At 41.7% G+C, this 23,269-nt stretch overlaps 1 protein-coding gene across 1 annotated transcript; it reads left to right on the top strand.

Moving 5' to 3' along the window:
• The first annotated feature begins 1,185 nt into the window (after positions 1–1,185).
• LOC121396032 (complement C1q tumor necrosis factor-related protein 5-like) lies at positions 1,186–18,658 on the top strand. Its single transcript, XM_041570623.1, has 3 exons — positions 1,186–1,397; positions 5,088–5,566; positions 18,510–18,658. Exons 1-3 carry the CDS (start codon positions 1,186–1,188, stop codon positions 18,656–18,658), a joined length of 840 nt encoding a protein of 279 aa, XP_041426557.1.
• The last annotated feature ends 4,611 nt before the right edge of the window (positions 18,659–23,269 follow it).

Raw genomic sequence — 23,269 nt, 5'->3', positions numbered from 1 at the left:
GGAAGTCATTTCTGACAAAGACATTTCTGGGGTGTTTTAGGGTCATGTTTTATGTAATTACAGTTGGCTAATGAAGGTGAAATTGCCCTTTAAGATTGTGAGTCTCATGTCTCCCGGGGAGACCTGCTTATCTTAAATATATGAGCTTGATAAAGGGCTGGAATAGCCCTGAAACGTCACTCTGCCTAATGGCATGAATAAATAATCATGATTCACATATCGGAGTGCTGCTGGAATGATTGCTTTACAGTGGAGTTTTTCCTTGGGCACAGAGGAACATAGCTGTGCACCCGGACGCTGCAAAAGGCGATCTAGTGTAAGTGTGCACCTTATTGATTTGATTTGATCTGCTTATCTTTAAATCGTTACTATTGTATCTTTGCTTATCTGAAATAGTTACAAATGTATCTAAGTGCAGCTGCTGAGTTTTTCTGGGCCCTCTGCCAAAAAAGCATCTTTTTTAAATTAAGTTTCCGAAACTTTATTTCATTTTCTGGCATCAGTGCAGAAGGTCAAAGAGAAACTTCAGACATTTTATTAAAAATCTGGGACTGTGGGCTGTTCTAAGCTCCTATCTCATATCATATGTATTAATTGGAAAAAAATTGCAAGCTTTATATAACTTAAATTACTACTAGACACTAGAGTATATATCTCTGTGAACCATTTTCTGCACCTCTAGTACAAACCCCTGAAACAGTAGCTGTCCCCCCCACAAAGGAGCCTGGGGAAACAGGGGGTACAGGACCACAGGGTCTGCTGCAATGTATTTCCCCTCACTAGAGCAATAAAGTCTTCCATCTACTGCAGGTAAGTCTGTTGGCAGTGATCTGCCAATAAGTGATTATAATCTGGTAGTGTTCTTTAGGTAGCACTAAGGATATGAGAAGTATTACTAAACAAGTTCGTCTCAATCTGTATCTCTCAATAATCCTTGTTAGGGCAAAACAGTCTACATTCTTGTACTTGAGAAGGAATCAAGAATATTGTGATTTTTTTTGTTTACATTTCACTATTCCACCTATTTTCAGAAAGTATCCGAATCTTGTTTAGCAAAAAAATAATTTTATTTTTTCATCATTATTATATATTGATCTCAGTACATTTCCCTTTCTGCTTCCACTAAGCATAGTCTTATTTCTCTCCTGCTTTTACCATTCATTCCTACTGTTTTTTCCCCATAGGATGATACCATTGCTCCATCTTATATCTCTGATCACCCTAATACCATGCTCCAGTTCAATAGAGGATAATAAGATTGCCTCTTCTTGCTGTGGAACACCAGGGATTCCAGGTATACCTGGGACACATGGTAATGCTGGATTACCTGGTAGGGATGGAAGAGATGAAAAAGCTGGGTCCCCTGGCACAAGTGAATCTAAAGGTGATACCTGGAGAACTAGGTAATATTAAACTATTTGATTAGATATTGGCACATATGTGTGCTCAAGGGAGTGTTGTTTTGACACCAAAACAAGCCATTCCCGGCACAGCTTATAAGTGTAGTTCACATTAAAATGACGTTTTAATATGATGTAGGCAGTAATATTCTAAGAAACTTGCAAATTTGATTTTCATTCATTATTTTTTGTATAATTTTAGCAACCTCAAAACCCAAATGGAAGGCAAATAGGACAGGATTTGAAAAGAAAGATAACCGGTAAAAAACAGCAACAAACTTGTGCTCTCACAGTACCTGCATTTCTTTGTGGGTCAGTGTCCCAAATACCAGACAGAGTTTTCTATTGCAGGATGGAAACAGCTGAATAGGAAGGCGAATCATTTCAAAAACATATAAAACTTCAACTTTGAATGTATACAGAATGGAGCTTGTAAACCTTTCCCATTTAAGAGGCAGTCAGTGATGTTATATTATGATATCAACGTTACATTGACTATTATATCCATGAGGCAGAGATGTTACATTTTTTTGTATTCTTCCTGGAAATGTTTGTTGAAAAGGACAAGAGGTCCTCTGCAACACACTGCCCAAGCACTTTGCTATTCTCAACATAAAATAAGGTCTTTAGACTGATTTGTGATGGTAAATGTATTCAAGTGCCAATCACTTTAAAAGTGTCCAAGTTGAAATCCATCAGATTCTTGCCCAAAAGACTCATTGCATGAATTCTGCCACTAGATGGCCTGCTATACTTATTGAAATTACAATTGAGCTATGCACATACTGGTTTGCTACTGTCCAGGATGATCTTATCCAAATAGTTTGACATTGGTAGTTAGATACTTTTGTTCTAACAAAGTTATGTGTTCATCATGCGTGGGGGGGGGGGAGATATGTGTTCATGAGAGGGACATGCTTGTTACTTGCCTTAACCCCAACTGTCTATATATCCATCATCTAGCCAGGTTTGACTGGGAGTCAAAAAGGCCTGCCATTTCAAGTACATAGAGGAAACACATAAGCTGGGTTAGTTGTTCAAGGGCTTTTTATACTCCCCACCATGCATGCAGGGCCGGATTTACATAGCGGACACCCCTAGGCCTGCTGCATTCATCACCCTGTCCCCTCCCCTTCTTTTGTGCACATGCACAGGCCGGGAGCACTGGGATTGGCACATGGGAAATTTTAAAAAATGATTGTATTTCATGATCAGCCCCAGAGCTTCCAGACCAATGTGGGTGTGGTTGGCTTCATGCTGCCCCCCCCCCCCGTTGGTGGCCTTTCAAACAAATCCGGGCCTGCCTGCATGAAACATATCTTGAAGGTCAACCCTTCAACTACCTGCCAAACACAATATACTTGCATCTAAGTGTTATGTCTTAGGCTCAGACTTGGATATGTCATATTTGTCACTTGCTTTCCCTCGTCCTATGGGAGTGGCTCTCTCTCTCCCCACATTGTTGTCTTGACAGAGTTTATGAGGTTACCTTTAATCTGTTAAAAAGCTTCCAATTCATCAACACATTAGCACTAGGGATGCACCGTATCCACAATTTTGGATTCGGCCGATTCCCTTCAAAAAAGATTTGTCCGAATACAGAACCGAATCCAAATCCTAATTTGCATATGCAAATTAGGGATGGGAAGGGGAAAACTTTACTTCTGAATCCTGCTGAAAAAGCCCTAATTAGAACAGAGCACTTGTGTGCTGTCCATACTGTCCATTAACAGCCCCATCTCCACATGCAAGATGCTTATCACTGTATCTGTCATCAACAGTCGCTTCATGTTGCAGTGAACTGAAGCGGCTCAATTTATCATCAGTACAGGGTGCATGAAGTTTCTTTCATGAAATGACCTCATGACACATTTAATCCATCCATACTAACATCTTCATTTGACATCAGAGATCCTTGGTTTGGGACATAGGTCCAGAGGAGCTATATTTCCTTGCAGCTCAAAAAGACTCTCAGATTGTGGCTCTCATGTTAGAACCTTCAGAAGAGGATGCCAATTCTTGACTATGACCAGAACAAAAAACATTGCCATAGTTGTTAGTGTGGAATAAATGTATGCTCCAAAAATATGTCCAATGCCTGATAAGCCTGGACACTATTTTGTAAATCTTGCTTATAGTTTCTGTTCTTCAGTTGACCAGAAAACTATTACTGTTATCAGGATACTATCACACTAGGTTGAGACCTAATCATTCTTGGGGGACCCTAAAGGCACTACTACTTAATTTATAATTTACATTGATCATAAAATACCGGTATAATACTTTCAGAGAGTTGAGTGGGATCATATATAAAAATAGAGGGGCACAGGCCCATAGTAATGTTTTAGATTCATCAATTAAACACACTCAAGTTTTTGAGAACATAAGTTTGGACTTCTTTCTTCTTTTGTCTTAATAATATTCATGTGGGAATCAGAAGTCAGAGTTAGGGGAAGATTTACTAAAGGGCGAAGTGACTAACGTTAGCGAAAATCTACCAGCGTGATGTCATTTCACTAATTCGCCGATTTACGGGCACAGGTGTAACTTTGCTAGCGAAGGAGATAGACTATAGCAGTAATTGCGCTCTGGGAAGGGAAGTAACTATGCGAATTCACTAAGATGTGGATTTTACTGAACGTTACCTCTTGCACCAGACTTGCCTTAGCCACCTCAGACCAGGCAAAGTGCAATAGAGTAGATAGGACTTCCTCAAAAAATAGTTGAACATTTTTCTAAGTCCCAAAAAACGCTGGCAACTTTTAATTTTCAGAGTGATAGGCTGCAAAAGATTGTACATTTTCTAAAATTTCGCACATAACCTATACACTGGGATCATGTGTAGGGCAATATAACAATTCTATTTTATTTTATTAAGGTTTCCCAGGCTTGTGTAGTATAATTTATTGGCCTGCAACATATGTCTATTCAACTTTAACTTCCGCCATATGCAAATTAGCCAACGGTTAGCGCAACTTCGATTCGCTTGCCGCAGTAACGCTAGCGCAACTTTGCCAGCATTCGGCACCCTGGACGTAACTTCGGATTTTAGTGAACTAGCGTTGTCCTGCCGAATCTACACCTGTCGAAGTGTTGCGATGTGAGTGAAGCGGACGCTAGTGCAATTTCGTCGCTTAGTGAATCAGCCCCATAGTTTGACTATGATAATCACAATAACCCATAACAGATCTACTAAATGCTACCACCCAAAAAGCAATATGACTGATTGCAGACGAATATACAATATACAGTATACAGTAGTGATGTGCGGGCCGACCCGATACCCGCGGGCCACCTTCAAATGCCGGCATCCGACTTCTGGGTTCCAGGTTATACTCTCCCGTCTGCTCGCCCCACACCTTTTTGTGACATCATTGTGACGTCGGCGGCGGCGCGGGTCTATAAAAGGACCCCCGGAAGCGAGGGGGCACAGATAGTCTAATTTCTTACTTTTTATAAAAAGTAAGTTCCAAATGACAAAACAATTGATGAAAATTAAAATGTCATTCAAAGTCACTGAGTCCAGATGCCAGTTTCTTCATAAAAGTCACACAAGGTTGCTGTCACCTCAGGAAGTAAATCAATCCTCAGTAATCTTGAACATTTATAAAATGTGCAGGGTGTATGGGTGCAGGCCCATAGTAGGTTTTTAAAGATCCTTCCAATCTTTATAAACGCTTATTATCCCACAGGAATTCCAGGTGCTCGAGGTTTCCCCGGTATGGCCAGTCCTTCTGGTTTACAAGATGAGAAAGGGGTGCAGGGAAAATGTGCTGTGTCCTCCTGCTCTGCATTTAGTGCCAAGCTATCAGAGTCTCGCACATCACCCATACCTGGGCAACCTGTTCCCTTTGAAAAAGTATTAATAAATGAACAGGGGCATTACAAGCCAGAAACTGGATGTTTCCACTGTGTTGTACGAGGGCTCTTGTACTTCTTCATCCATGGCACTGTCTTCCGTGGATCACTTCACCTGCAGCCATGGGCGTCCACATATAGAGGCAAGTGGGGGGGGGAGGGCACTGCCCCCCTGGACTTGTACTTCATGCCTATCTTGCCCATGTGCATCTGTAATGGCAAAGCCTGGGACCCTGAGGGAGAAGGCACTTACCCCACCACACGATCATCAGTGTCAGACTGGGACACCAGGGGCCCACTATCAGTACTATTATTCTTCCTCTCCTCACTCAACAGCTATTCTCCTCGTCTCTTTTCTTTACATAATATAATACTATCATCTATTATTCCATCTATTTAGTCTTTTTGTTCTCATAGAAATAAAGAATGACCATGAACTATGCTAAATGTTTAGCAGCATGAGGACCCACTGATACCTGGGCCCACCGGGAGTTCTCCTGGTATCCCTGTGGGCCAGTCGACACTGACTCTAGGTAATTACACCTGGTGAAAACATTTTTATTATCATACCTCCTTTGTCTTTGTGTTGCCTGTGAAAATGTTATGTGCTGCTCATACACCATATGACTTCAAGTATTTATATAACGTAAATGATACACTTTGTCCCAACTCACTGCAATGTTGCTTCATTCAGTAACTGCTTAGACATCCCACTATGCTGCACAATAAAAACTGCCTAGATAGTATCTCAAAAATTAGTATATTTCTTTTTTTTAAAAGGTATTGTGTTGAGTTACAAACATGAAGTATAATGTGCAGCACTTTTGAGTAGTTAGCGGCCCCTGAAATGGTGCATTTTGGTCGAGAGAAATACCATAAAATGGTCATCTTGGGCATTCCTCTGGGCTTACCAGAACTCTGCTGTAATATGTAAGTGTATAGAATCCCTTTTGGTGTACTTATCTAGATGTGCCAGAAAGAATCCAAGTACAGGTATCTCATTCCTGTGCTCTGACATACACACAATAGGCTTAATTTGTTCGAAAGTGTAGCCACATTAACAATAGATATCACTTGCAAACATAGATCAGAGCTAATGTACTATTCCATGTTCTGAAATAAATAGCACAAGCAGTGCTGTTGGTTCCCTCGTAAAGATTTCATGATATTGAATATTTTAAGGTACTAACATTTAATTTCAGATAATTTGTTTCTCTCCTAGGGCTGTATATAAATCCGATGCCCCCCTAGGCACCTGACCTAAACACGCCCCCTACACTGTGCGCATGACATCACTTCCACCAACCAATTGCCTGAATGATCCCTTTATCTATAATACCCTCATTCATACTGTATGTCTAAACTACTGGTCTTGCTGTTATTTAACCACCCACAGCCTCAGTATTACCCTGTTGCTTTTACAGAGGGAATTGTGTAATGCAATTTTAGCTTGTATAACCTTACAGTACAGCTAGCTATGTTCAACCCTGTGTTCATTCCAGGAGTCTGATTCTCAACATCTGTTTTATAAAACCTCTATAGATTATACCTTCTTACACTAATAAATGGGTGTGATAAAGGCTGGGCAGTGTCAAGTCTATATAAAAATCCCACCTAATCCAGCTGCAACCCAGTATAATTTGTCTTTGTTATCATCTACTGAAGAGGTTAAATTAGTAGATTCCTCCCTAATTCGAGGGAATTTTAGACAACTAAGGTAAAAGAGCATGAGATGATGATTCTAAAACAGAATTTGGTTGCAGATCTGCATGTAACTGATTTTCTCTCTAAATATTCAATTTCCATGGCTTCCGTAAACCAACACAGGCCATCAGGGCCCTTCTAAACTACGGGGTCGGCCCTTTTCCAAAGGCCCAAAGGGAGGAGTTGTCCGAAGGCCAGTTAGGGTGAGATTTAGGAAGGATGTTTATTGGCTCTCAGTATTACTTAGGTTTAAAAGTCCTATGGAGGATAGTAGGACTGACACAGCAGTTATATGTTGTTTCACTTTCATTGTCCGGAACCAAGGAGAAACATAACCAATGTGATCATTTCCTGCACTCTAAGAGCCTTATTCTAATGTCTCTCCCTCCCCCTCTATATATTATCCCTGCCAAATCCCTAGCCCAATACCCACAATAAAGATACACACAATGACTTTGTGGTTAATCTGTGTAATTCACAGCTTTATTAATAATTAGATAAACTGCGCTTTTTGATCGCAAGGAAGGCAAAAAACCTCTGAGAAGCGAATTTCCTTCACTAGAGGGAAAAATTCCTTTCTGACCCCTTAAAGGCGATCGGATTTGCTCCCACGATCAATGCGCCAAATAGAATCAAGGGAAGCGGGAGGGGGAATATGGTAAGGTAAGGGACTGCGGTGAAAGGATGAGAAAGAGAAGGGAATATGGCAGCATAACCATGGACACATTTAAGCTGCATGATGAATGCTGCATTCCTTTCCATTCCATTGGCAGCCTGCAGACCCCCGCATTTGCAGTCTGAGGGATGGAATGAAAAGGAATGCAGGGTCTACCAAGTGGCTTAAAGGAGTTCCTGTGTATAACACCATATTTTGGATAAAGGGGAGGAACCACTGGTGGAACTAGAGTGGCTGAAAGCACCGCTGGTGAAAGTGCAGTGAATGAAAGGGGGGCATCACTGGTGGAATTGAGATGTCCCATAGTTACTGCTGTTTCCTGAGGATGTGGTGCCTAGACTAAGGTACATCGGTATTTGGTACCGAGGAAACTGCTGGTGGTGCTGGTATCATTTGCCGAGTTGATCCGAGGACCACCTGTAAAACCAAACAAAATAACTCTACATATAAGACTACATATTTTTTTTACGTTAGCAAGTGATATACCTGTAAAATCCTTACATGGGTATGGGACCTGTTATCCAGAACGCTTGGGACCTGGGGTTTTCTGGATAATGGATCTTTCTGTAATTTGGATCTTCAAACCTCAACCTAACTTTATCGTAGTTTGAATCAAGTACATGAAACTGTTTTATTATTACAGAGAAAAGGGAAATCATTTTTAAAAAACATTGGATTAGTTGAAGTATATGGGAGATGGACTTTCCGTAATTCGGAGATTCTTGGATAATGGGTTTCCGGATAACGTGCTCCTAATATTTAGGAGCACATTAAGCACAAATCAGGTGATTAAGCCAAGTGTGGGAAAGAAAAGGATGGATTATATACTGCACCTGAATATCTCTCATTGTTCTTAATCAGTATGGCCTTGTTGATCTTCTCTAGCTCTTTGTAGAGGTGTTTCAGGTGGGCCTTGATGTATCTGTAGTCCTGCCAGAACTCGTTCTTAAGGTGTAATTTCCACCATTTTGTGATCTTCACGCAGTCCTTGGCCATCCACAGATCGTAGAGTGCAAACCTGATGTCAAAGGTGATCTTGTCCCTGATGCACTCGAGATAAGGGCCCGCGAGTGGATCCTCAAAATCCCTGATCTCAAAGATGCCCAGATCAGGCGAGATCCACGGTGCGGGCTAGAAAAATGTAAGAAGCAAGAAAACATTGAGGTCAGGGCACACACTATGCTAAACCCTGTTAAATTTCTGTTTCGTTGTATTTACACAGAAGATATGACATGTTTAGCATTGGGTTAGCCCCTCCTTTAACCCCTTGGATACCTTTCGCAGCAGTCAGAAAATAAAATGAGGAAATTAGCTGTGAGCACCTTTACCTTTTCAAAGCGCCACTGGTAGTATTGCCGGCTACTTGCACTCATGCCCATCTTTGATGTTCCTGTAATATAAAATAGAGATTTGGGAAGGTTAGAGTTAACGTAAAGATGTAAGACCCCCAAATAAACACAATAAAGAGGTCAAAACAGCAGCATATTTACACCTTATTTAATGAGAACCCTTTTCATTCAGAAACTATGGTTTTAATATGGTTCCAATTACAAACAAATTACTTACTTATGTATATAGAATGCCCCTCCCCACCAGCTCCCCATGTCCCTATTTTAAGACAATACCATCCCATTTTATTTGGTCCACAAATCAGCCCATTATTTCTGTCAGGGCCCTACTTTCCTCTGGATCAGCAGTTAAACAAAAAGGTAGATCTTGATGGTCGTGTGTCTTTTTTCAGCCTCATCTACTGTGTAATACATATTACAGATGGGAACAGTGCCGCCATTAGAAATCAGGGGGCCCCGAACAACAAAATTTTCGGGGCCCCCCCACACTGGCACCCGATCCCCACCCCAGATCCCGCCCACTTCACATCACAGTTAAAAGACCACACAGACATCAGCGCTCAAAAAGTAACCCCCCACACACACACACAAGTTATAAAAAGCTATTGATGTTCAAGGCCCATTTATAAGTTAAAAAAAATTTGGGCCCCAAAGAATATTTTTTTTAAAAAAAACATTGGCTCCAGGGCCCCCCTTACAAGTTAAAAAATATATTTTTAAAAAAAACATTGGTGGCAGGGGCCCTATAGGATATTAAAATAATACATTGGTGGTCAGGGGATTTAAAAAAAAAAACACACACAAATTGGTGTTCAGTAGAATTAAACTCATGGCTTCAGGACTTCTTTCGTGACTTTGAAAAACTGGCACCAGTGCCCCCCATAAAAGTTTTTTTAAAACACCATTGGTGCCAGGGCCCCTTTTACAATTAAAAAATCGTAGCTTCGGGTTTTTTCACCGCTTCAGTAGTTCGGCTTCGACTGTTTTCGTGACTTCGGTTCCTTTTCGGCACTTCTGTTTTTCGGCTGTTCGGGACTTCAAAAATGGCCGCACAGCTCGGGCGCTCTCAAAGGGGGGCCAGGTCTCTTTCAAAAGTGCAGCACTGCTGAGCCCCCCTTCATGCCCTGGACACTTGTCCCCCCTGTCCCCCCCGATGGTGGCCCTGGATAGGAAAATGCTGGATCCTTACCTTCCTCCAAATAACCCGCAATGGGTTGGGCAAGTTGTTCTTCTGCTCCTGATGAACGTTGATAGTCTTTAAAAAGACTTTTGTGTTTCTTCTTTATCTTCTTCTGCTCCTGGGAATCGTTGAGAATCGCTGAGAATCGCTGAGAATCGCTGGGAATCACTAGGAATCACTGGAAATCACTAGGAATCGCTCGTATTTCACTTTATGGGGAGAGAAAGAGAGAGAAGATATTGTGAACTGAACCCTCTCTGCCATATATATCTGTATATACTGGATTTCCCTTAATAGCTCAATACTGTGCTACTGAATATGGTTGTGCCTTATAAATAACCAGTAACACCAATCAGCAGCAACTTTAATAGAATGAAGGAGCTGATTGGGAGAGACTGGTGATTGGTGCAATCAAGGGCCCTAGACACCCCTGCTAATCAAGGTTGGGTCCGGGTGACACAATGCACAAACTAATAGTTAAATGAACACTTGGAATCACCCTCATTCATTTCTTTGCCAATTGCTTTCACCAGGGCTCAATTAAATTGAATTTAGAAATGAACGGGAGTGATCATTTGGGAGTGAGCATTTGGTTGGCCATACACTGAACTGTAAATCACATGGGGAAAAAACATCCCAAATCTCCCTCTGTGCCATTACTGTAAATGTTACTGGCAGGGTGTAATAGGTGCAGAAGACACTGGTTCCCATTAGAGACCCAGGTGAGTAATGGGCCCACTGGGGCTTTTCAAAACCAGTCAAGCTCTGATCATTGCCCCTGCACCCATAACACAAGGCACCCTAATTCTAGGCTAGTGCTACTTGTCTTTCTTCTCAGGTCCTCCCTTACCCATCATCTACTCTAATGTTGAGGCCACTAGGATGAGTGATGAGTGGGACAGTTGGCCAATGGCAGTTGGAAAAATGGCAGTTGACAGTTACAGCTAAAGAGTAGCAGAGTAAATGGTCTAACACTTCAAAAGCTGAAACAAGTAAACAAGAAATACCAAACATACTATATTCTATAACTGCAAGTCAGCCACAGGGGGTGCTGGGAATTGTAGTTAAGGCACAGCTAGATAAGCACAGGTTTAGAGACAGTGGGACAGCAAGTTCGCATGTTGTCTCACTCCCCTTAGCAATGGCACACAGGCAGATTTTGGGTACTTTGGCACCCACAAGTTTTAGTAGTTTGGGCAGGGCTGCCACCAGAAACCATTTTCAAGGCACCATCATTGATTGTCCCCTTCCTTGTAGTTGTACCCCTTTGTACCTCCTGGTGGCTTATAACCAAAAATGCCCCCCCCCCTTCCAATGCAATTGAAAAAGATGGAACTGGGAAGACAAACTGACATCTCCAATGGACAATTTCATGACAAGCACCTTCCCAGACAATTACAATAGCAGGCAATAGTGGGGCAATTTTGGTAGCTTTGGCTCTAGACTAAAGTCTGGACTGGGATTTAAAAACGGCCCTGGCATTTGAGACACACAGAGGCCCTCACAGCCCCCCCCCAGCAGCCCAATAAATAGTGACTGTCTATAGCATCTTACAGCAGCCCCTTTGGCATTTGCCAGATCCCACAGATTGCCAGTCCGGGCCTGGCTCTAGTCCCCAAACTGCTATAAATCATGGAAGCCACACTGCCCAAACTATCCCCTTGTATCATTGACTTTATGCCCCCCCCCCATAAAGTATGTTCCACTTACCTCTGAATCCAGAAATGAAATACTGGTCACTTGTGCCTGAGCTGTTAAGTCACCTTCCCTGGCAGCTTTCAGCCAATCAGTGCTGAGCTGGGAGTGATGTCATCCTCAAGTAAGGCATGATATACCAGTAATTGGCAGCCAATCACATCAGTCACACACATGTGCATTTATGAAAATACAACAAATAGACATGAAACATAAGCAGTCATAGAACCAGGGCCACCATCAGAACTCACTGGTCCCTGACAGGACTCTCCCATGCCCAATGAAGGAAGGTCCTGCTCAGATCTCCTCTCTTAGCACATCAGCTACAACTCTGCTACTGGTTCTGGCTTTGAATTCTGGGAATTGTAGTTTGGTTCTGGCTTTGAATGCTGGGAATTGTAGTTTAGCAGTGGCTAGTGAGATACAGTTATGGGATCACTGAGGCAGACAGTATTATTCTGTTGGGAATATGTTTTTTCACGTTACTCTTTTGCAGCTCTTTATGTATGAATTGGAATAGTTTTCTTGTTTCAAATGTTCTACCTCCCTAGCAACCAAGCAGAGACTTAAATAGACATAAAAAAGCATAGTATCCCTTGAAGCTTGCAGCCTATTGCCACAGCCTATTGTCACTTTACCTATAGAGACTGAGACTAGAGCTGCACCCAACAAACCCCTCACCCCCCCCCCCCACACACACACACACACACACAGCTCCGTCACCGGATTTCCAATGTAAATCGGTGGCAGAAATTTATAGGCACTCAAGGGCCGCCCCCCAAAACCTGCCGTTTTAGGCACAGGCCCTTGGGTGCCTTAATATAAGTACGCCCCTATCCTCTCCAAGAGATAACACGGCTCCTAAATCAGAAGCAGTTTCTGGAAACCGCAGATATTTTGTATGTACAATACTGTAGCAGGTGCTGAGGAAGGCATCCACCTTCTAATTAAAGGGGTGGTTCACCTTTAAACAACTAGTTGTTTTCAGATAGATCACCAGAAAGAATGACTTTTTCCAATGACTTTATATTTTTCTATTATTGAAGTGTAAAGTATCATTTTTAACCTTCTGAAGCAGCCCTGGGAGGGGGGGTCGCCGACCCTGTAAACTGTTATAAATGGATACATTTAGTTGATACATTTCTTTTCTTTGTCCCTGCTGAGCAGAATCTCTTGGTTTCATTACAGGCAGATGTTAGAATTGATACAATAGTTGCTAATACTCCAGAGATGCTGCTGAGAAATGTATCAACTTAATGTTGCAAAATTGTAATAGTTCTGAGTCTGCCCCTGATTTACTGAGCTGCTAGAATCAAACACCAGAGCGTTACCACCAGTAGGGACATTGCCAATTTACTAACTGACGCAGGCGCCAATTCGCTAGCGAAAGAGACTGGCACTAGCAGTCATTCACACTCTATTCGCACTCTATAGCCAGGCGACTTCCTCAGACCAGGCAAAGTGCATTAAAGTAGCTAGATCTTCCTCAATCTTCTGTCACTTACATTATATTCTGTGAGCTGAAAATGCATCAAAGTGCAAAAACGCTGGCATCTTTTCCTTTTTTCAGCCTAATTGCCTGCAAAAGCAGGTGCGACAATTCACCCTTTAGTAAATCTGCCACATGGAGAGAATTAAATATCAATACCCCTATCGTTATCTATAGTTGGGCAGATAACCACAGGTTACACAGTATCTGTCTTCTCACAAGAGCTGGTTATTCTCATCAATATTGTAAAATGGACATCCAAACACTTATGTTATTTCATAATTTCAGCTATCTCACGTTTGATAATAATTGTATTCTGCCTGATGGTCACAATAAAAATAAAAATTCAAAATAAAATAAATTTAATCTATCACAGGCATGATAACCATTTTACCCAGTGCTTCCTTACCATTTTATGCCACATATTCAAACCATGCCATCCAGTGTATTATAATTCTCTATTGATTGTGCCCATGTGTTAGAGAAATAATAGTCTGACATCTATCTCATGCATTCTAATGATATCAGTGTGTCTCACAACCTTTAAATGCAATATCCAATACTGTCACATGAATCAGACCCATTCTGTGCAGCAAAGAGTAACAATAAACTGCTGTTTCCAAGTAGGGTTGAAAACATTTCTAGAAAAATAATTGCAGCTTCCTTCCCTGTTATAAACATTAGAATCAAGTACAATAGTAGTTAGGGGTAACAAAAGCCCACTGTTAATACAAGATTCACTGCATAGTCATTGGGCAGGCTGGGCTTATTGTTTCAGGTTGACAGGCCTATGTATTACTTGCAACAGTCCTGCTATTGCTTTATACCTGTCTTTACAAGAAACCACAACATACAGTAATTTAACCTAGTCGGAATACTCTAATGTTGATGAGATCAAGAGCAGTTCAATATAGGAATAACATTAGCAAATACAGCCCTTAAGTTTAAAGCTTGTATATCAAAAACATATGAATATTTCTTATTAAAAAAGCTTAATTCATCAGATGTATTTTAGGATAATGTGGCCCTTTATTGCAGCAGATTCTATCAGTTCTCTACCTACTGTATGTCTGTGTTTAAAATAAGATGTTCCGACATATGAACTAACTCAGTAAGAAAATATGTGTCATACATTATCAATCATCTTCAGTCTGCTCTGGGACTTTGTAGGGGTTCATTGTCTTACGCACCTACCACTATAGCACAGTGGTTGAGCGTTTGGTTATTTATTATCCTGGGTCATGTAAAATCAAACAAGAGGATCTCTGACTGTAGTTTTGGGGTTACTCTGTCTTATGTAAAGTGAACTCATGATTGGGATAACTTATAAACCAGATTAAATAAACCAGATAACATATAAAGGACATTAGACATATTTCATACAGACTTGTCAACTCTGGTGCCCCTTCACCTGATCAGTCACAGTAACAGCCCAGTCTCCCTCTCCCCAAAATTGCATCCATATTCATTTAAACCCTCCCAGTTAAAAAGATCTAAAGCAATCCCAATATTGCCTTAGAAGCAGACAGAATTGGGTAGGGGTAATAGCATGACTGGGGTGTAGCCAGGGGCATAACAGGGTGTTAACTGGTTGTAGAAAGGCATTGCCAAAAATCTATAATGGTCCTTCTGGGTTAATATTTCTGTTCATACGTTATTGCATGAGTCAAATTAGATTTCATTGGTATTCATTTCTAACTAGATATGGTAGGATATCAGTAATTGCAGGTAAATATTTCACCAGACCAATAAAGGACCAAAACCAATTGTTTCTTTTCAAAAGAAAATGTGACCTTACTTTCTGCTTAGGCTGAAGGCTGTTAATTTCTCATGGTCTGTGAGATTAAAGTAAACTGATGAGGCAACTCAATGAGGTGTTTCAGTTCATTTATTTTCTAGTGGGACCATGATCTTGATTATATTTTGCAGAAAGATGTCCATTATTTTTGGAAGGTAATGCGTAAATTATTACACATCTGAATTGTGTAACATATACTATATATACTGTCTATTGATAACTGAGATTACTTACCTCCCAACATTTGTAAAATGGAAAGAGGGACAAAAAGATCTGCCGCTTGTCGAAATAAATTTTGACAACACACATTTTATGGCCACCCCCTCTAATTACCATGTCTATTTTACAAAGTTTGGCAGGTTATGAAGTTTGAACACATTTCTGGGAGCTATAGGGTCTTATTTTATGTGTTTTAACAGTTTTACAAATAAAGGCGAAATTGCCCTTTAAGATGTGAGTCACAGTTCTCCAAAGATACTTGCTTATCTTAAATAGTTACAATTGTGTCTTTACTTATCTTAAATTGTTACCAATGTATCTAAGTGTAGGTTCTGAGTTTTCTGGGCTCTCTGCCAGAGAAACTTGGTATCTTTTTCTGAAATCAGTGCAGGGGATCAAAGAGAAACTGGGCACTTTTTAATAAATAAAGCCGGGACTGTGGGCTCAGCTGTCAAAATCCGGGCTGTCCAGCAGAAAACGGGAGAGTTGGGAGGTATGAGCTTAACACAGACATACAGTTCTTTACCCTGTACAATGGTACTCATTATTTTTTTATATGCTTCCTTTTTTACAGAATGTTTGATTTTGCAATGTCATTTTTTAGCCTTGATCACCTTTAAGGCTGTTGTGAGAACAGAACATATGGGCATTATCAGCAATCTATTATTATTACAATTACTGCACAGGTTTTGTACACCCTAAGATGACAAGTAATGCAATTGTTTTAGAATTGAATCCTACAATGTGATCTGTTTAATCTGCTGTAAGGTACTCTTGTAATTTGTGATGCTGTAACCACAAAATAAAATGTCATGATTGAAACAGTCCCTTATTAAAGTAATAGGTTCATTGTGTCGCCAATATGATTGCTCCACTGCTATAATATCATTATTCTCCCCCCTTAAATGGATACCATACGATGTCAGATTAATTTAACATACCTTTCTTAAATCTTAAAGGAAAACTATACCCCCAAAATGAACACTTAAGCAACAGATAGTTCATATCATATTAAGTGCCATATTAAAGAATCTTACCAAACTGGTCTATATATTTAAGTAACTCTTGCCCTTTTACATCTCTTGCCTTGAGCCACCATTTCGTGATGGTCTCTGTGCTGCCTCAGAGATCACCTGACCAGAAATACTTCAACTCTAACTGTAACAGGAAGAAGTGTTGAAGTAAAAGCCAGATCTCTGTCTGTTAATTGGCTCATGTGACCTAAGAAGTATAGTTTGTTTGATTTGTTGTGTGCACAGTGAATCCTATGATCCCAGGGGGCGGCCCTTATTTTTTAAAATGGCAATTTTCTATTTATGATTACCCAATGGCACATACTACTAGAAAAGTATATTATTATGCAAATGGTTTATTTACATGAAGCAGGATTTTACATATGAGCTGTTTTATGCAATATCTTTTTATAGAGACCTACATTGTTTGGGGGGTATAGTTTTCCTTTAAATTGCCTCTGTACCTTCACTTTTACCTAGTAAATACAATTCTGCATGGTAATCTGAGAGCCTGCTGGCATCTTAAGCAACAACAAATACTCTAGTAATAGATTATAGTTGTATTTTATAGCAGCTCTGGCATGGAAACTGATAAAATTAGATCACACTAAAAACACAATTTGGATGCAATTGCACTAAAAATCTTCCAAGTCCATATAGTGTCTCTTCCACCACTTGCTGTCAAAACACCTGTGCATGATTCTTTGGATGCAAGTGTGCTGTGCCAGTTGAAGCAACCCTGGAGCTGCAACTACTACGTTATGAGGAGACAGTAGCTTCAGGGTTTAATGAATGGGATTTTTCCATTAAACACATCTAATCTTTTTGTTAAATCTAGGCAGATTTAGAATTATAGTATTCCATTATCCTATTTTATTACATGATATACAATTATACAATAATACTGTGCAATGGCAGGTTCATGTAGGGCTATACAAAACATCAAATCTATTTCCTTTTTTTACTAATCAGCTTATGAGCTGTGGAGACAGGATGTGTGTCTGTAAAAGCCACATATACTATTAATTCTCACCTACCAAAACTGACAGAACAATGATCTGTTATACGCAGGACAATAAAGGTCGGGAAGGAAACTGCATCCTTTCTGCAGTGCCATTACTGGAATCATTAGAACAGGTATAGGATCCCCTTATCCAGAAACCCGATATCCAGAAAGCTCCGAATTACAGAATGGCTGCCTCCCATAGACTCCTTTTTATCCAAATAATCCAGATTTTTAAAAATGATTTCCTTTTTTTCCGTAATAATAAAACAGTATCTTGTACTTGATCCAAACTAAGATATCATTAATGCTTATTGGAAGCAAAACCAGCCTATTGGAGTTTATTTAATGTTTAAATGAATCTCTAGTAGACTTAAGGCATGAAGACCCAAATTACGGAAAGATCCGTTATCCGGAAAACCCCAGGTCCCTAGCATTCTGGATAACCGGTCCCATACCTGTATAACAAAAAGCTTTGAACGTACAGTATCACATCACATACTTACCATCATCAAAATAACACTGATTCTGAAATGGGGTTGGAAAGTCAACATTACTTTGACGAATTCAAATTAAAATTTCATATACCAGACAAAGAGAAATTATTTTGTCTTCAACTTTCACACTGGTTCAACAGACTTGACTCAAAGGATTCCTTAAAACTCTTGTAATTCCAATATCTCCTCTTTTTTTAATAAATTTATTGATTCCAATCTAGAGGTTAACATCATACTCATTCAATCAAACCTATGGAACAATATGGATTCTGCACCTCACCGAATGGAATCAACAGCAAAAAAATGGGTCTAAATATATTCAAAAACAAAGTTCCACTGAGACTTTGTTCAACCCTATAACTAATTTAGACAAATTAATAATTCCATCTAAAATATGGAGGGAACAGAATTTTAGACTAGTCCATTTAGCATACAAAAGATTTAATATTCATTCAAGGAATTCATTCAAAGGAAACTCTTGCCCTAAATGTGAAGCTCTGCCCAAATCCATTTCATCTACTTTGGGAATGTGCATTAATTAAAAGTTCTGGAAAGATATTGAACATCATCTAAAGACCATTTTACAGTCACAGATTTTCATTGTCTCCCAAAACTGTCCTCCTGTTAGGGTTTCCAACGGGGAACCTTTTGACGGTGAGCTTGCGCACCCGAACGAAAGTCCGAGATTACAACAGCACCTGTGTGGGTGCCGAAGCTGAGAGCAGTGAGCGGGGTGTACGCGCCGCAGCGCAGAGTCACTTAGCGGGCTGGAGCTAGCGGGTCACGGGTTGGGAAGGGAAACTGAAGCCGGGGTCGGCGCCGGACCGAGGTAATACACAGGGATCAAGGATACCGAAGCCTCGAGGGCGGAGCTTGACAGCTCACAAGATGGACGCAAAGTAACCGCGCTCCGACTAACCGAGACCATCTCCAGCTAGCTACGACAGGCAAATTAGCACGGAGGTGAGCAAACCCAAGTGGAGTGACGCTGAGGCATGGGGACAGAAAAAGAACCCGAAAAAGGAGACCAAAAAGGTTACCGCTTCTTTGCACAGCATCATGCTCTCCTCTCCGGGACTCACCCCCCGCCATTTTGGAACAGCAGTCGCAAGAGCCTTCGCCCCACACGTTCAGCCCATGTCGTCCTTGGGACTGATGCTTGCACCCGCCATAGCACAACAAATCAAAGAAATGCTGGACGGAGCTGAGAACGACTCTCCAGGCGACCTTAAAGCAACTGGCGACTGATCTGAGCGGGGAAATCCAGGATTATTGGCGAACGCACGCCCACATTGAGGACAAGCTGGGGGGAGTTTTGCTGAGGCCCACACGACCTCGTGGAATCCTGCACGAAGGTCCAAAACTGAGGCAGACGCACTTCGGATAAGGTAAATGACCTCGAAGACAGATCACGCAGGAATAACCTGCGTCTGAGAGGGGTGCGGAAGCAATCCAGGCCCCGGACTAGAGACTTACCTTCCGACCTCCTTAAGGCGATATTACCTGATGCGCACGCCTTGGAACTTTCTATAGACCGTATTCATCGACTCCAAACCCAGAGCAGCGCCAGAGAAAGCTCCCAGGGATGTGATTGTGAGGCTTTTATTCTTCCCAAACCAGGGACAAACTTCTGGCCTCTGCCAGACAAGGAGAACTGGCCGCCAACTTATCAGCAGATCGAAGATATATTTGATCTTTCCAAAGCCACGCTTTTGAAACGCAAAGCGTTCCAGGAGATTACAATGTTACTTCGCCAACATAATATTCCATACCGTTGGGGCTACCCGGTGAAACTTATCGTTCTCCGCAATGGCACACCAACGACGCTTTCATCTTTTAGATGAAGCGAAGAAGGTGCTGCAAGATGGAACATTTTCCCTTCCACCTGCGGAGCAACGTCGCACCCGAAGAGACTCGCCTCACCCCACACCCAGCAAAGTCTCTAAAATGTGGAACACTGTTCCTAATGGCTGATACAGATTTGAATTGAAGGCCTGTCAAGTTGTCACTGTTTCTGTATCACGACCCTGTTCAGGGGGTCCTCATTGGAGAACTCTTGGTTATGATACCCTCTGCCTTCATTATACGTTAGCCGCCCCCCATGACTCCCATGATGAAGATCGAGGAGTCAACTTTTGTGGTCCCTCCCTATGGATACCACCTACAACCAACAACAGTTCGACAAAGGGTCTTTTCCATTGTCATGGTTATTTGAAGTTTCACTCTAGTTTGACTTGTTTTTTTTTTCAGCTATCTCTCATGTTTTTTCACAATGTGTTTGTTACTTGTACATGCTCCTCGGGTTATAGGCGACTACCTCGACACCCACAATGGTGCGCTTTTACTCTTTAAATTGCTAGAGGATTGAACTCCCCTCATAAACGTAATCAGGCATTGTACTCTGCTTTCCGCGAAAAGGCTGATGTGTTGTTTCACCAAGAAACCCATTTCTGTAAACTCAAACCACCCTCTTTTCTTAATAAGAAATTTCCCCATAACTTTCATGCCTTTTCGCCCAACAAAACCAAGGGAGTTTCTATCCTTATCAGCGCTAAAGTTGCCATCTCGGGTGTCTAAGGTGGTCGCCGACCCCTCGGACGCTACCTGCTATTACAATGTACACTGGGTAACACTGATTTCACCTTGATTAACATTAATGCCCCGAATGACCACCAAAACCAATTTTTATCCGCCACTTTAACGAATTAGCTCACCACAAGCAGGGGCAGGTGTATCATAGCTGGGGATTTCAATATATCTCCTGACCCTTCTATTGATGTCCTTAGACCCACCACGCTCTCGTCTCCCCTGCCTATGATGCCCAGGCGAGGAGGTTTCGTGAAACCTTACACCATCATGCCCTCATAGATGTTTGGAGAGCTAAGAACCGGGGAGTCAGGAATTTACTTACTTTTCCCCTAGGCACACTACACATACACGTATAGACCTTATACTGCAGATCCCCAGACCACAGCACAAATTTCCAAATCGTGGATAGGCCTCAGAACCTGGTCTGACCATGCCCCTGTATATGTAGAACTCTGGCCATCCAGTCGTAAACAATGCATTAGTTCCTGGAGACTTAATGAATCATTACTGAACAACCCAGACTCTAGACTAAAGATAGAAGATAAAATAAAACAATACTTCCAAGAAAATGCACTTCCTGATATGGATCCCCAAAATTTATGGCTGGCCTCATAAAGCGGTCATTCGGGGTGAACTAATCTCTTTAGCTAAAGCCTGTAAACTCCAGGGAACATCCCAACAACTCCACTTAGAACAGCAACTCCGGCAGTTAGAACAGCAATTTCTGACTCAACCTACCCCTGACATTCAACAACAACTGTCTGAGACCAGGACCAAGCTCAACGATCTCTCCTTTGCCAAAACACAACATAGATTGAAATTACTAAAACGATACTACTATACTACCGGCAATAAGGCCAATAAACTTCTCGTCTCCCAATTAAGACCTAGGCAAGCCAGGTCGCGGATAGCCTCTATTTCGACCCCCCATGCCAAATTAACCGACCCTAAGAATATTGCTGGACCACTTTGCCTCTTATTATTCTAAATTATATTAACCTTGCAAAATGACTCCTCTGAATCCAGCCCACGCCAGAGCAATCCGCCACTATCTTGCCAGACATTCGACTTCCACGTCCCACCCCCATGCAATTGGAAACCCTGAACCAAGCTATTACCAAGAGGAGATTGAACAGTCCATTCTTGGTCTTCAAATGCTAAATCCCCGGGGGAAGACTGCTATTCTAACCTATACTATAAACAATTCAGGCAGGTTTTGATTCCTCATCTGACCAGGGCTATTCAATAATATTAAGATACTGGATTTATTTAACCCGAGTTTCTTTTGGCCCACATAGTGACGATCCCGAAACCAGCAAATCTCCTGACTTATGTCAAAACTATCGCCCTATTGCATTATTAAATACCGACCTGAAACTCTATGCCAAGATCTTGGCGTCCCGGCTCGCCAATATCCTCCCAACCTTGATCGCTAATGACCAGGTTGGCTTTATTTTGGGGAGACAGGGCTCAGGACAGCACGAGACGTTTTCATACTTTGTTGCATATAGTTAGACAAACCAAACAACCCACAGTCCTTCTTTCCCTGGATGCTGAGAAGGCGTTCGACAGGGTCCACTGGTCCTATATGAGGGAGACTCTGAACCACTTTGCCTTAAGCCCAGAGTTCATCCGGGCAATACAACCCCTTTATTCTACTCCGTCTGCCAAAGTCAATGTTTCGGGGACCCTCTCGGACGCCTTCCACATTACTAATGGCACCCGCCAGGGGTGTCCCCTTTCCCCTCTTATATTTGCCCTCATGGTAGAACCACTGGCACATAACATTCGGTCAGACCCAGATATCACTGGCCTAACTACCCAGGCAGGGATCCAAAAAATTGGTCTTTTTTGCGGACGATATCTTATTGACATTGACCAACCCTACTGTTACCATACCGAACCTTTTCCATTGCTTACAACGTTCCAACAGGTCTCCTGGTACAAAATTAATACCTCTAAGACACAAGCATTACCCATACACTTACCACAAACAACCCTAGACGCTCTCAAACACTCCTTTGCATTTGACTGGAGAGACTCATATGTTACTTATTTGGGAGTTAAGCTGCCAAAAAATCCTGATGATATTTATAAATTGAATTACCAACCGCTGTTACACAAGGTAATCCACGATTGTACCAAATGGCGAACTGAACATATCTCCTGGCTTGGCCGCATAGTGGCAATCAAGATGGACCTTCTCCCCCAAATTTTATACCTGTTCGGGACTTTGCAAATCTCTCTGCCCCCAACTTACCTCCGAACCCTGCAGTGCACCATTAATAAATTTATATGGCAAGATAAACAGCCCAGGATCAAATTCCAAATCACCCAATATTCTAGGTCCTCAGGAGGTCTTGGTATTCCTAACATTAAGGCCTATCACATAGCTACGATACTGGAGTCGGCCATCCGTATGCACGCCCCACCGGGACACAAGAAAATGGGTAGATCTCGAACTTGGTTATGCTGTTAACCGTCAGCTCACGCAATATTTTTGGCTAAACAAGCTGTCCCGGCCCCCCATTACCCTGCTCCTGCCTACCACCAGATACACTTTGCAAGTTTGGCACCACATGGCTAAGAAACTTAATTTTGGGCCCTTTCCCTCCCCGCTGTTCCCAATTTCAGCTTTGCCTGCAGTTATTCCTCAGATTAGAGTAGCTTCTTGGGTTGCGGCGGGCATTTCCCAGCTCCAGGACATTTATTTTGCAACCTCCTTGGAATCGTTCAGAGACTTTCTGACAGATAGTCCTTGAGCCCTCGTGACAACTACACTTACCTTCAGATTACCCA

Source organism: Xenopus laevis, chromosome 7S (assembly GCF_017654675.1).
Source record: "Xenopus laevis strain J_2021 chromosome 7S, Xenopus_laevis_v10.1, whole genome shotgun sequence".
NCBI classification, from domain to species: domain Eukaryota; kingdom Metazoa; phylum Chordata; class Amphibia; order Anura; family Pipidae; genus Xenopus; species Xenopus laevis.
Note: the sequence above shows the minus strand (reverse complement) of the source record. Positions and strands in the feature narration are given on the sequence as shown.

Excerpts from the sequence above, each read along its gene's own strand:
- LOC121396032 (XM_041570623.1), top strand. The coding sequence starts at position 1,186 with ATGATACCATTGCTCCATCTTATATCTCTGATCACCCTAATACCATGC. Across the intron at positions 1,398-5,087 it reads TCTAAAGGTGATACCTGGAG|CACAGGAATTCCAGGTGCTC; the intron begins AACTAGGTAATA and ends CGCTTATTATCC. Across the intron at positions 5,567-18,509 it reads CAGGGGCCCACTATCAGTAC|GGTTTCCAACGGGGAACCTT; the intron begins TATTATTCTTCC and ends TCCTCCTGTTAG.